The 13,206-nt window shown below is 49.5% G+C and overlaps 4 protein-coding genes across 4 annotated transcripts; all 4 read right to left on the reverse strand.

Moving 5' to 3' along the window:
* Positions 1 to 43: 43 nt before the first annotated feature.
* F5J12DRAFT_913406 (uncharacterized protein) lies at positions 44 to 8,635 on the reverse strand (the record flags this gene model as incomplete). Its single annotated transcript, XM_051749092.1, has 49 exons — positions 8,302 to 8,635; positions 8,006 to 8,248; positions 7,837 to 7,954; positions 7,419 to 7,770; positions 7,261 to 7,362; positions 6,928 to 7,211; positions 6,817 to 6,859; positions 6,725 to 6,765; positions 6,475 to 6,675; positions 6,296 to 6,427; positions 6,221 to 6,238; positions 5,867 to 6,167; positions 5,510 to 5,812; positions 5,428 to 5,458; positions 5,366 to 5,378; positions 5,142 to 5,316; positions 5,027 to 5,085; positions 4,868 to 4,973; positions 4,778 to 4,814; positions 4,621 to 4,725; positions 4,384 to 4,573; positions 4,287 to 4,336; positions 4,135 to 4,236; positions 3,975 to 4,087; positions 3,920 to 3,926; positions 3,837 to 3,870; positions 3,669 to 3,783; positions 3,490 to 3,617; positions 3,401 to 3,440; positions 3,169 to 3,353; positions 2,961 to 3,122; positions 2,903 to 2,908; positions 2,643 to 2,851; positions 2,354 to 2,595; positions 2,186 to 2,305; positions 2,009 to 2,133; positions 1,736 to 1,957; positions 1,642 to 1,689; positions 1,399 to 1,592; positions 1,257 to 1,344; positions 1,184 to 1,208; positions 999 to 1,126; positions 908 to 947; positions 799 to 857; positions 692 to 747; positions 586 to 640; positions 344 to 535; positions 153 to 291; positions 44 to 93 (listed from the first exon to the last, which is right to left on the reverse strand). Exons 1-49 carry the CDS (start codon positions 8,559 to 8,561, stop codon positions 44 to 46), a joined length of 6,048 nt encoding a protein of 2,015 aa, XP_051599446.1. The 5' UTR covers positions 8,562 to 8,635.
* Positions 8,636 to 9,766, reverse strand: F5J12DRAFT_835123 (uncharacterized protein). Its single transcript, XM_051745888.1, has 3 exons — positions 9,696 to 9,766; positions 9,460 to 9,640; positions 8,636 to 9,408 (listed from the first exon to the last, which is right to left on the reverse strand). The coding sequence occupies exons 1-3, from the start codon at positions 9,710 to 9,712 to the stop codon at positions 8,716 to 8,718; spliced, it is 891 nt and encodes a 296-aa protein (XP_051599447.1). The 5' UTR covers positions 9,713 to 9,766; the 3' UTR covers positions 8,636 to 8,715.
* On the reverse strand, positions 9,765 to 11,737 carry F5J12DRAFT_127531 (biotin synthase). The gene is made up of 9 exons (XM_051738066.1): positions 11,238 to 11,737; positions 11,169 to 11,189; positions 10,837 to 11,107; positions 10,732 to 10,786; positions 10,533 to 10,675; positions 10,404 to 10,479; positions 10,179 to 10,353; positions 10,109 to 10,125; positions 9,765 to 10,053 (listed from the first exon to the last, which is right to left on the reverse strand). Exons 1-9 carry the CDS (start codon positions 11,467 to 11,469, stop codon positions 9,916 to 9,918), a joined length of 1,128 nt encoding a protein of 375 aa, XP_051599448.1. The 5' UTR covers positions 11,470 to 11,737; the 3' UTR covers positions 9,765 to 9,915.
* F5J12DRAFT_127665 (uncharacterized protein) lies at positions 11,526 to 13,021 on the reverse strand. Its single transcript, XM_051738067.1, has one exon. The coding sequence runs from the start codon at positions 12,909 to 12,911 to the stop codon at positions 12,006 to 12,008; it is 906 nt and encodes a 301-aa protein (XP_051599449.1). The 5' UTR covers positions 12,912 to 13,021; the 3' UTR covers positions 11,526 to 12,005.
* Positions 13,022 to 13,206: the final 185 nt, after the last annotated feature.

Consider the following 13,206-nt stretch of genomic DNA (forward strand, 5'->3'; position numbering starts at 1 on the left):
GTTACCCAATTATTCTTTTTCCATCTGATACCTATATACCAACTTATAACCTCTTATATCCAATCAATTGACATGTCAAGTGTTGCACCGTGCCTAGGCATCTGAGGAACGCAGTCAGGACACACCAAGGTTACTGATAAGTCAACACTCACAGTATGACGACCCAGTCAACAGAGTTGAGAGTGCAGCCAGTTGATCCTCGGTGAAGCGGCGGGAGTCCTCGTGCCAAGTATCTTGGTGGGTCTTCCTAAAATTACTCGCGCACCTGTGAATGGTCGTCGAGATAGGGATCTATAGAAATGAGTCAGATTCCATGGAAGTAAGCATTGCATTTGATACAAACAGGATCATGCGCATGCTCTAACATCACAGTCGTCAAAAGTTCCGGCATCCACTTCTCAATAGTGTACGGAAAACTGTCAACCAGAGCGCATATACCGATAATAGCCGCATGGCGTTGTCGTAGAGAAGGGTTATATTCCAGCGATTCGCGGTTAGGCAAACAGCTCTTGCTCGCCAGTTTTACGAATCGGTCCTGTCGCCAAGCTCAACATTACAAAGACGACAAAACTTATTAATACTTACTCTCAAGTTCAAGACACTACGTCTTGGGGACAACCTAAGTATTCCAGAGAGTGTCCTGCAAGCATTTAATTCTTAGTCTGATAGTCGGGCAAGCCCATCAGCTTACGTTCCGGCCATCTCCCGTACTTCAACCACGTCATCATCGAGGCATTTACACAAGACCTGGGAGTTCCGATGAACGGGGCCATCTGTGAACGCGAAACAAGTACTCACATCCAAAATTTCGACCACCTTCTCTTCGTTGATGAGGGGCAATTGCCGGAAGTACAAAACTGTCAAAATAACCGTGACAAGAAAGACTATACACAGGACAAGATCATACCTTGCAGAGTAGGCAACGCTTTCAATCGCACTTTCCAGGACTACGGTGCGGCGGCATGAGCGTGGAACTGTAAGCATCGAGCAGGACGTACTGGCGAATTCTGTATGGCGGCGAATATGGCATCTAGAAGCGGTGAAATCAATGGGCGCGGTGGAATAACGCCACACATGCGAAAGAGTAGGACGCTGGCTCGCCGAGCCAATTCCTCGTTGTCACTGACTAACCAGACAGAGTGATGAGAACAATTTGCACAGATGTGAGGAACGGTATATTTACTTTCGGTGAAACGGAAAATTTCAGGCTAACAACAGCAGTCAGTAGCAGTGTGAAGTGAGAGCCAGTTACTCACAAGCAGCGGGAGTATATAGTCAAAGGCTGACATTGCTTCTGTGTCGTGTAGAGATTGGTATAACCACCGACAAACTGTTACCCCCACCCTAGTACATCACTAAACTTAGCTTGCCGACGAGGATCCGTGGGAACAAGCATACCTATCATATGTTGACTGGAAAGCACGCACACCTGGCAGACGCTCTTCACGCCACTTCTTCAAGTTCTCGACCAACTCTGCTACCCGTTGGGTATGGTATGTGCCGCGTATACCCATAATATCGTGGTCCAAAGGAAGTGTCCGGCACTCTTTAACAAAAGTTTCGACGTCGGGTGACGAAGGTCGAGGATCCCACTGAAAGTGGGATTAGTGGCGGGGGTTGACTAGAGAAAGCCAAACAGACCTTTATGCCTCCGCACACAGATAAAAGTTCGGCAACGTAGGCCCGTACCTGTTTAGCCATGAGTAGAAGCTCGCAGACAAAAACATTCTCTTACATCATCATGTTCACTATACACTTCCGGCCAGAGGCGTTCTAAGATGGCGTCCGTCCAGGGCACGAACTTCCATCCCATGCCGGTGTAGAATGCACGGAACAGCGACAAGACTTTCACGGAGTCGATTGCTAACTGACCGTTGAGATCTATTCGGCCAAGCAGATCCATCACATGGTTCACAAGCGGGATAACGCGTCGAGGGTCCTTGCGGTGGAACATGTACTAGAGGAAATGTTAAAATTCGGCTGCACCAGAAGCGGAATGTACGAATACATCTAAGAATGTTGACCAGATTCCAACGTTCTCAGTCTTCATGGTTTGGTTGAGCGTCTTATACACGAGAGGTTTGGCCCAGTCCCAAACGCGCTCTTGTTCCTCCAGACTCCAGTGTTTTGAACCTAATTCCAATCGACTCGTCAATTCGACGGTCACACCGGTGCCAGTCCTTACCATTGAGTACGCCTGCTAGCAATTCTGCAGCCGCACGTTGCTTGTTCTTGTCTGGATCAACCAACAGTTCTTCCACTTTCGGTTTCATGATGTCACAGATTTCACTTCCTAGAAGTTGGACTACACGAGAATCAATGAAGTCGACGCAAAAGCAACAGCGATACTCACATATAGACTTGATGCAGGAGATATGGTCTTGTACAACTACACTCTCCTGAGTTTCCTCCGCGTAGTAGCCAGAAACCTTGGTCCAGAAGTCTGCATTTAATGCCATCTCGCGCACACAGGCTATTGCATCTTTGCTTTCATGTTCCCACTGGAAAGTTGGTGCGAGGCGATGCGGTGGTCGATAGGCTGTACGAGTCTTACGGCAGGCGAGCCACCCTTCGAGCATATCATCAAAGTAAAGGCTATTGCACTCAGAACACTGTTAAAAAGACAAATATTTCCTACCTACCTTTGTGGGGAAAGGTGTTCAGAAGGTGTGACTGGCTTTCCTGCGAAATAAGCGTCGAAAATTTCTTGCGTACTGGCTTTGCAATCACTGACGGGCCATTCGACCTTGAGTGGGGTAGAGGGGTTGGTCAGGGCAAGGGAAGCAGGATCCGGACAGTATGTTCTGAGCTTGATGTATCGAAGCGCCTTCATGACCGCACGTTGCGCATACTGGAATTATGTTTAAATCTGGAGTGGAGCTATAACCAGCGCTTCACTCACGTAACGCTGTACTGCGTCAGACAAGATGATAGAGACGGTGGTAAAAGAACAGACACACCATGCTTGGATTACTATCATATAGTTTCTCGAGGAAGAACTGAAGATGGTCACGCGCTATGGGCAGATCGCTTCTGATGAGCGACCGCAATGCACGGGTGGCTGCAATTGCGTAACGCCAATGGGTGTCTGCATCGCTAGCCACTTTCAGCACTGCACTGATCTAAAAACGAATGAATTGATCCGCTTTCCACTAAACTAATGCATACCGTTTCGTTTGTGGCACTGTCGATGCGGCTGACACGTTCGACACGTTTCGCTCTGGCCTTGGCGACTATTGGATCTTCAAGGAGGCCCTGACCCACGCACTCATTCAACTTCTGATTTGCATCGGCAAGCGCTGCGTTTTCGACTTGGAATACAAGGTGGCAGGGTTCTAACAAACGAGAAGCGGCTGCAATACTCTAAGTACCAAGCACGCTTATTTTCAGAGTCGCTTACTATTGTCAGCTACACTTGCAACGCAGTTTTGTATTGATGGCTGGTTGGAACGATGAGTGACAAGTCCGAATGCATAGTTAGAATAGCACCTTCTCATTGTGGTGACAGCCAAGAAGGGTAATGATAAATTGGGTTGCTAGCGTCGGCTCTAAAAGAGTCGTGTTAGCGGTGATCCATTCCAAAAACCACTCCACTATACCCGATATTGCGAAACGGCCTGCGAGAACTAGTTAACAGACCAGAACTCGTGCGTGCCTTAAATACTTACCGACAGCAGCGATGTTCAACGTCCACAGCGCTCCCTTCATACGGTCGTCTTCTGTGCCGGGCTGCAACGCCTCGTACAGTTTCGGAAGTGCACGAACTCTCAGTCCATCGTACACCTCAATGTGAGGAAAGTCAGTGTCTTCGAGAAGGCTTGCACATTCTAACACACCGAAGTCAATGATTCGAGAAGTGCTTGGCTGGACCTGCAGCCGTGATTAGGGAAACTAATAATTAATCAACTTTTGTACCTACTGTCGCACTGCAAGGCAAGTCAGCGTTTGTTGTTTGGCATGTAAAGTCTACTTACCGGTGGGATAGTGCCACATACACCACTCCACCACGTCATCGAGCAAACAGTCTTCAAGTGGTCCTCGTGCACGCTCGATAGAATTCCAGTGAAGCCGAGTTGTATGGTAGAGCCTGTGAAAGTTTAAACATCTTCTGTCTGTCTCAAGTCGGAGACTTACCGCGCCCGGCGCACGAGAACGGAACGAGGCCATACTTTCTGACCCGCGTAATAACGAGCAACGCTGATTTCCGACGAATACTGCTCTGCGTTAACGTAGTAACTAGGGTAAATTCAGTGCATGCAGACTCTTGGTAATCCATGTCGACGGACCCATCCCGACTGTCACCATACTCCAACAAATAGACACGAATTGAAGAAATCTGGACATCTTTTAAGTCAGTGAAGATGCTACTGCAAAACATATTACCAGCATTTGAACAGCATCCACCGTATTCTCTTCCCACTGGTCTCGCAATGCCAGAGACGCTTGATGCAGGAACTCCCCAAATTGGCGTTTAAGGGCGGTTATGTATTGATAACGCTCGTCCGTAGGATCTGTAAGACAAAACCCAGAATTCAGAGAGTCGACTGATGCAATCATCTCCGGTATTTCATCGCTGCTGAGGTGAGAAACAAGGCTGGTTCCCGAGGTTGCTCGACTTACAGAATGTCGCTGGTGTCGAACATTGCCCTTCGGACTTCAGGAGAGATGTATTCTTTGTATAGGGTGGGTATTCCTGAGAAGGCTTGCCGCACAAAACACAGACATCTGATCGTATGGGCTTGAACTCAATCTTTTGCAGTCGATCGACTGGACTTACCGACAGAAATCATTTCGCCAAACAGCATCGCGTATTTCTGTAAAGGTGGAGGTGAAGCGAATCACAACGTACATTCTAACATCGACATACCTGCACTGAGAAGTTGATTGAGTTTTTCCAAACAAGGCTCGACCAACTCGCTGAATATCTGCAATGCAAGGTCGATTTCTTCCTCATTTGGGACGTGCCATGTAATCTGTTTAGTTTCTAATTAGTTTAGGGCAAAAATCCAAACAGAAATAGACGTCCCTTCACATCTTCTGGCTTGTAAAGTTTTCCCCAGTGAAGATAATGTTTCCGTTGGAACTCTGAAAAAAGCAACATATTACGAGACATGACCTCAGCATATGCGGGTCCCACACACCAGGATCGTCCCATACGTCGGGATTCACAAATTTATTTTCGGTGGGATAAGTATGAGTGAGCGTGATTAAAGCGCTGGATAGTAATTTCGCGCTCCAAGAAAAGCCACGCTTTGAAAACGTTTTATCTCGAAGTAGCCTCAATAGCGAGAGAAACCGTTCTTTATATTTTAACAACTATTTCGCGTGGTCAACCAACGCCAAGGAACACATTTAACGCACGCACCACTTTGCCATCACTAGCCAACAGCTGTCAAAGAAAAGATTTCAAACAAAATTGGCACTCACTTGTAGACAGTACCCCGAAGGATGGCGAGACCTTTTTAAGATATTAAGATGCGCGAAGTTCGGTAAGCTATGTTATACTCACTCCAATGTAATGTAGCGTCAGATGGAAGCGGGGTAGAACTCGAAGTCGTTCGAACAGAACTGGCACCATGCTCTATTTCGGCGCGAATTGATGCCTCGCAAAACGGGAAGAACTTGGCCAGGGTCTTCTCTGGATTGGCATTGGCAACACACTCTACGAGCTGATGGATCGCTCGGACAGCATTAGACCGAACGTTTGTGGTGGCGTAATCGAATATCATGTTCAGGACAAGGTCAAATAAGGAGTTCGACAAGTGAACACATATTTGACTGCAAGCCCCCGTGACTGCATCAACAAGCTGGACTACCAGACGCCACGTTAACGTACGCCGAGCCTCGAGTACGCCAGAAACCTCACCTTCAGATGCACCGCCCGCAGTGCCATTAGCGCCTTCGTCAGGGAGATTTTCGAGTAGTTGGATTACCCGCCTAATGAAGCTAGCGATCCAAATAGCAAAGCTTCCAGTCGTGTCCCTGAGCAAAGCGTCCTCTTCTGCAGGGGATAGCTCGTTGACGTCATTCGTGTCACCACTGTCTTCTCTTATAGTGATCCCTGATGCATCGGGAACGTCGATATCTCCGACGTCGTTCTCCAAAGACGTGACGTCGTGGAACATGACATACTGCGACACTTCAGATAAAAATGCAGTCGTGCACATCTAGACAAAACCCTAACTGAATAAATCTTACTCGGAAATCAAGAATGACGTACTGTCTTCGTTGGGTCGTTCTGATATACAAGGAGCGTGTTTAGTCAGATGGCCTTCGCTGTAAGTCTAATGCTTACCAGGTCGATTCCAGGAATAAGTAGCTGTAGTATAGTGATGAGATGCTTAGCTCCAGAGTAGTAGATCTCCCGCGAGTGAATGGCAGGTGCTATGGCACTGAGCGCTTTGATAACCGACAACGTCCGCTGGGTCTACAGCAAGTCAAACTGCCTGGGTAACCTCGGTTGTTTGTACGCACCTCGACCAAAGCCTCTAACGATGGTATGGCCCGTTCAACAATGGGTTGGAATATGAGGTTCGGCTCCATGGTAGACATGGATTTCAAGCAACTCTGAACATTAGAAACTGTCGTAGAGTCTTGAGAGAACATGGCAAGCAAAACGACCGTGCGAATGCTCTTCACGAGCTCGCGCCTCATTTCACGCGTCAGGCGGCGATTCTGAAATTCATGTGAAGAGAATCCAAACACCACGCGAAGACCAACTTACTGGGGGTGTTTTACAGTCCTCCTGCTGTTCTTCGTGCCACCCTGGAGAAGACTATTGGGAAGATAGCTTCAGGCAAGAACGATGCGACTCACTTTTGTTGAATTCATAGACGAGATACTTTAAGAACGCAGTAAGCTATCAAAATGACCATCAGCTTAAAAATCAACAGCCATAGATGACGGGGCAATGACAGGATAACGTACATCCGAAGTCCAGGAACCAGAGTTTGTCGGATGAAAGAAGTGCTCGGTAGACGCGACCAGACGAGCGAGGGAATCAAGTGCTTTGGAACCTGCAAGGTAGGTTTTTTGCGTAGGATTCCAACGGTGGAAGAAGCCCGTAACGTAGTCTCCTACGGAGTCCTGGGGAGCCTGGGGGGTGCAAACCCCAGATGTAATAGGTGTATATATTGGAGTAGGAGCACTTGAGGCGGGGGATGAGATGCCATCTTGGGCCATGGAATAGACGATTATTCGAGCAAGAGAAGCTAGCGGATGGTTGATTCACAGATTACCAGGAAAGTCACGAACGCTTACGAATCCGCCACGCAGCTTTAGGCAAGCGACCTATCTCGAAGCTCGAAGAAGTGTCCGCCGAAGGTCCGGTCGTTAGAGATCCGGCATCCTTTAGCAGAATCTCTGCAGGCACGAGCTCACATCAGTTGATGGGACCTAGAGTTTTGGTAACTACTTACCCATTGAAGCAAGACACTTGCACATGATAAAATTCCACTCATGCTCAGTAAATATTCCAACATCCTTGTACAAACCAGACCACTTCGGCGAAGCGGAGAGATCATCGCGACCCCAACAGGGTCTATCTTCACCCTCAGACCGTTCATCATCTGGTATACTCTCTACTTTAGCAGGATCACTGATAGTCGGATCCACATGCATTTCTGCGAGCGTGGACAGGAATTCCAGCACTCGTTCATCAAACATGTATGAGTTGATGGATTCCCACAAACGTGTAAGCATTGGAAGATATGTTTGGGGATGTGTCAAAGGAAGGAACGTTAGAAGATAGTATTGGGACGTGAGGATGCTCTGAAAAAATGAAAGAAAAAAAAACGTTGAGCGGTCCTGAGCTCTGTCCCGATAGAGAGAACTTACATCGAGGTTTGTGCCATTGATGCCCGGGACGAAAGTGGCGAGCATTTCATTGGTAGCAGCAGGGTGGAAAAACCGCCGGACTGTATCGGCAATATGACCCATGTACCATGACAGCTGACTGACGAAGTCCTTCAACACGAAAACTTACAAAAAAGATGAAAGTACCAACCTGTATTCGAACTGCCGACGAGTCAAGAACAAGTCCTTTCTAAGGATGTCATAAAACGGCTTCCACGGAAGCCGCATGTCCTCTACGGACAACTTCTTCTTGGACCGGGTCAAGTTTGATAATCCCTCCGCACAAATAGCAATTACTTGAGTGGACATTCCTGGAGTCACGCAGATTTCAAAATACAACTTCGTTAAAAGTATCCTTTTCTCCTTCGGGATTGGATATTTCAACGTGCTCCAGCTAATACGCAGTATGTGAAGCCTTGCCAGCGCCTAGACACCGGAGCAACTTACTAGCTAAGCATGCTATCCCACTGGACCAAACCTGGTTCGTAATCTTTCGCTTCCACGCATTGTGTAATGCGTAGCAAGATGAAGTCCAGCATTTGCAGCATCTTCGCGTATGGCTCAATCGTGTACGGTAACGAGAGCGCATATTGCTTCAGTTTCTTCATATACCTGTCTGTGTCGTCCTCAATATCTTCTGGCAGTTGTGGCGCATATTCGGGTTTCCGGCTACCAAGCGTCAACCTGGATATATCGGGGACGGTCATGGTAAAATGGGAAGATATAGTTCGAGGTCAAAAGTTGCTGAACGTGAGTCTGTACAAAGCAAACCCTCCGAGCGCCTTATGTTGTCCTTGTTATGTAAGACGTGGCTACATAAGAGCGCCCGTGTACAGATATCTACTATCTTGATAGTTGGCATCAATCTGCAACCGCGTTAAGCGCAGTATCTTGTACCTCCTCGACGGCCTTCTCCCTCACGATCCCCCACACCGTGTCGCGCTGGGAGCGAGCGTCTCCCAAACTCTCCCTTATCTCCTCCAGTCGCTCCACATACTCCCGTCCATCATCCTGCAGCTCTCGCAGCGTCGCCAGCGCTTTTTCCAGGCTATCTCGTTGCATCTCAGGCGAAGCAAATTGAGATGGATCGAGTACAGGTGCGTCGTTTTCGGGATACGACGTCAGAAACAACTTGTGGGCGTTGGGAACCGGGTCCGGCGCGCGTTCAAACCTGTGGTCCAACTCCTCCTCGTCTACGTTGCTGTCTGCATCCTCTCGTTTCGGTACCACCACCTCTTCTTCTTGAGCATTTTTGTCAGGATCATCATTTATTACTTGCCAGAGTCTCCCCAGTGCCCGTTTCATCACAGCCTCGCCCTCGATGAGCCTATTGGTTGCGTGTTCGAGCTCGTCCAGTAAACTCGAGCGGAATGAGTGTGTCACGGATCGATCCATTACGAACGATGTGAAACTTAGGTGTTGTGCCAGTGGAGGTGGGTAAGGGGCGACTGGAGGCGGCGACAGCGAGGGAAGATGGGGAAGATGGAGGGGAGATGGTGAGCGCCGCTCTGTGGGTAGCAAAGATCGTATACGTTGCCGTGCCCTGTCCTCTGCCTAAGTACTGTTGCATGAGTAGCTGCCACCCAATACAACTCAGATTCTGACCTCCCACTCGTCTATACCGGGTCCCCAGGATGCGATTTTACCCCTGCGCACCCATCTGGATCCCTTCATAGTTTTCTTCCCCCAATTTCCCCCAGCAACGCTGGTATTCAGCGATTCCGTGTCAGAGTCAAAGCCCTGAGAAGGATAATACCACGCATTATGGTCGTTCGGGACCAAAGGACTGTACAGGGTGAGTTGTTTGGACACGCGACCTACAGCGCAGACAGACGGCGTACTTTGAGTCCTCCAACATGTTTGAGGGTGCTGTAGTATGAACAGAGTTTCGATAACCCACCGGAATCGAGTTGCGCGGCAAAGCCCGACTCCTGACGTGCCTTGCTCTATGTTCGAGTACAGTACAACTCACTGTAATTTATTGACTACACAGACCGTTCCAACCTCGCGACTCACACAGAACGCCGAAGTGGCTTAGCCACTCCTCGCGACCACCATAGTCTATGGTCTGATCGCATCACAGTGCGTATCACCGGATACCCCGCCGTCGCGGAGGGTAGCACCCTCTTTCCGTGCAACACTCTTCTGTTCAAAACTTTCCATACCCTTGAGTCCCCACTTATCCATCATCGTTTTGTCCTGATGTGGGTGAGCCAGATTCCATAGCAGCAGTAAGCCCGATTGTGAAACTTACCACATCCCAAGGAGAACCTACCATGAAACCACTGAGTCAATGGAGGCTGAGATTCGTAAAATATACTCACACGGTGTCGTCAACATCTGCTCTCCAGTAAAAACGGCATTGGCACCAGCCATGAAGCACATCATCTGCTCTGCTTCGGACAGCGTATTTCTACCTGCAGCCAATCTGATAATTGTCTCAGGAAGAACGATGCGAGCAGTGGCGATTGTGCGGACAAGCGTGTCATGTGGAACTCTCTGTTCCGTTGGTCAGAACGGACGGACTACGGCCGCTTGCCGAAACGAACCTCGTTCCCTTCCAGCGGAGTTCCTGGTATCGGCACCAACGCGTTCACAGGGAACGATTCTGGGTGTTCAGGCATGCTAGAAGTAAACGTGTGACGGGGATACGTAAAGAAATCGTGAGCTTCACTTGCCGTGCTACCTCATAAATGAGCCCCACCCTATCACGATCCGATTCTCCGAGACCAAGAATACCACCGGAACAGACGCTGATTCCGGCGTCACGTACGGCTTGGATGGTTCCGAGGCGATCATCGTAAGAACGCGTTGAGATGACCTGGAGAGAAGTCAGCTACTGTCGAGTGCAAATTATTGCGAACGTGAAAAATGTACCTGCGGATAGAACTCCCGCGATGTGTCTAGATTGTGGTTGTATGCTGTCAAACCGCTAACGGGGATGTGAGGCCATTCCCAAACCCAGCATAAAAAGAACCTCACGCTTCTTTAAGTTGTCGCGCTTGATCAGGTGTTAGCATCCCTAACGTTGTACACACTTCCATGCCCATCGCCCGGACCTCCCGAACCATTTCTAAAATCCGTTCAAAACCCCGCTTGCGACCTCCTACATCCCTCCATGCGGCACCCATGCAAAACCGCGTGCTGCCATTTGCCCTAGCCTTCCGAGCTGCCTCGAGAACGGGACCGACTTCGAGGAGGGGAGATGCCGTGGTCGGAGTGGAATACCGCGATGACTGCGAGCAGTAAGAGCCTAGAGAGCGTCGTCAAGCATGTTAAGCACATGGTGGGGCGAGGCTGATCATTGGACTCACAATCCTCAGAGCAACCCCCAGCTTGAGGAGAAGGTTAGCTGTGGTGGGAAATAGGGAAGGTGGACACACTCTTGATATTCATCAACGTGCAGAGCTGGATCTTGCTTGGGTCATGGTGTTGGCGATGCACCGTGCTGGCCTGGTAGACGAGATCCATTAAAGAGCTGTCGTAGATCTTTTGAATTTCATTGCGGGTCCAGTCGTGTCTTGTTGCACTGCTAGGAGCAACTGTAGCAAGGAACCGGCTCGATCTTAAGATAATCGAAGGTCGAGCAACCGCATGGAACAAAACTTGCGACATGGTGAACGAGTAAATGCAAGGTGCCCAAGCAGCACTCTCTCGGATTCTTCGGTCGGAGATACGGGGGTAGGTCACTGACACCACTGACAGCCTGTGGGTACTACTCAGTATTCGTACCAGGCCTAATGCAGACGGTGAAGAGGTGTGAACCGTGAAGTCATCGATGCGGAGCTCACTACGTTCAGGCACTGTCAGGTCCAGAGATGCATAGCGAAGCTCTTCCAGTTATTACAACAAGTCTATCATACCCAGTGGTGCGAAAGCACAGAAAGCAAGTTAAGGGGAAAAAAGGAAAGGAAAGGAACACGTGCAATATGAAAAGATGATACACACCCGAGAGGAATTTGCATAAAGAGAGGAAGGTGGACGACAAACCAGGAAATGCAATATCGGTGCGGTGATATAACGTTAAACGAGAAAATGCTAAGATATAAGATAGTCCGATAGTTCAGGAAACGTTGGCTTTTCGTGCATGAGTGGCGTAGTGGTGTCATGAGCAGGTAACAAAAGGAGAGTGGCGACTAGAATAGTCTTCTTTACGCTCTACGCCAGTTCGAAGTCGGTGCAGGTGCAGCCTTTCCCTTGACGGGCGGAGCACCAAGCATGACTCCACCGGTGAGCACAGTAGTCTTTCCACCATCATACGGAGTCACCTCAGTCTTGGAGGTATCCACAAATACCCGCGCCTGTCTAGCTTTCTCCCTGCGAGAAAGCTTGGAGGATACGGAAGAGTAGCATGAACTGGAAACGCGAGAGTCCGTTCGTGCACTAGAAGAATAAGACAGGCAGGAACTGGAGTTTGATGAGCGAGAGCTGGAGCGAGAATCGGTGGATATCGCCGAGAGGGGGGACTCGGAGCGCAGAGGGGTAGGGAAGTGGTCGATGACCGGGGTCGTCCATGTTGGGGCACTGACTTCATCAGCGATCATGGCAAACAACTCGTCATCTTCCGCACTGTCACCCTCCAATAGCTGCTGGGCGAGCGTCTTGCATTGACCACGGTAATTGGTACAAGTCCCTTTTACGAGAGAAAGGTCAGGAAGGGCAGTTAGCTCCGCGGCGTGATCCTCGGACCAGAGATTGACGAGCTTCGACTCTTTGCCGAAGCGAACTGAGATGCATCCAGGGTCGACGAACAAATCAAATTCACGACCACCCAAGGAGGCAATCCAGTCAAACCACTGGACACCAGTTGCTAGGCATGCAGAATAGATCGTCCGTGGGGGCAGGCATGTGGGGGATAGCGTGAGGCACCGACGACCGGAGCCGCGGAGCGGGTCCTCGGGCACCCAAGAGGATGCAAAAAGAGCGGTAAGGTTAGCCTCGAGGACAAGCTGGAGTCTGATGACGGTCGTGGCTGGGTAGGAGAGGCTGAGAGGGCGGGTAAGATAAGCAATGGCCTGCGCAAGTGTTACAGAAAGGCTGGTAGCAGGGGATGCCATGACGTGCACTGGAGGTCTAAGGGAGGGTGTGGCGGGGACGTGTAGAGTATATGAACGAAGAGAGAACACGAAGGAAATCGACCAGCGATGTGTGAGCGGTGCGGGAGGTAAGCTCGCTGAATTGGGGAGAGGGAGTCGAGATTCAGGTCAATCGTTCGTCTGAGTGAGACCGTAGTGCGTGAATCCACCTGGTGACAAGTCAAGTCTGCACCTGGGTGGGTTTAATGAAAGAAAGACTGACCTCGCAGACTATTAATGCCGGGAACGGCGGACGTGGAAAGCGGAAGAAGGACGG

Source organism: Pisolithus orientalis, assembly GCF_024613125.1.
Source record: "Pisolithus orientalis strain OTSU chromosome Unknown F5J12scaffold_16, whole genome shotgun sequence".
NCBI lineage: Eukaryota > Fungi > Basidiomycota > Agaricomycetes > Boletales > Pisolithaceae > Pisolithus > Pisolithus orientalis.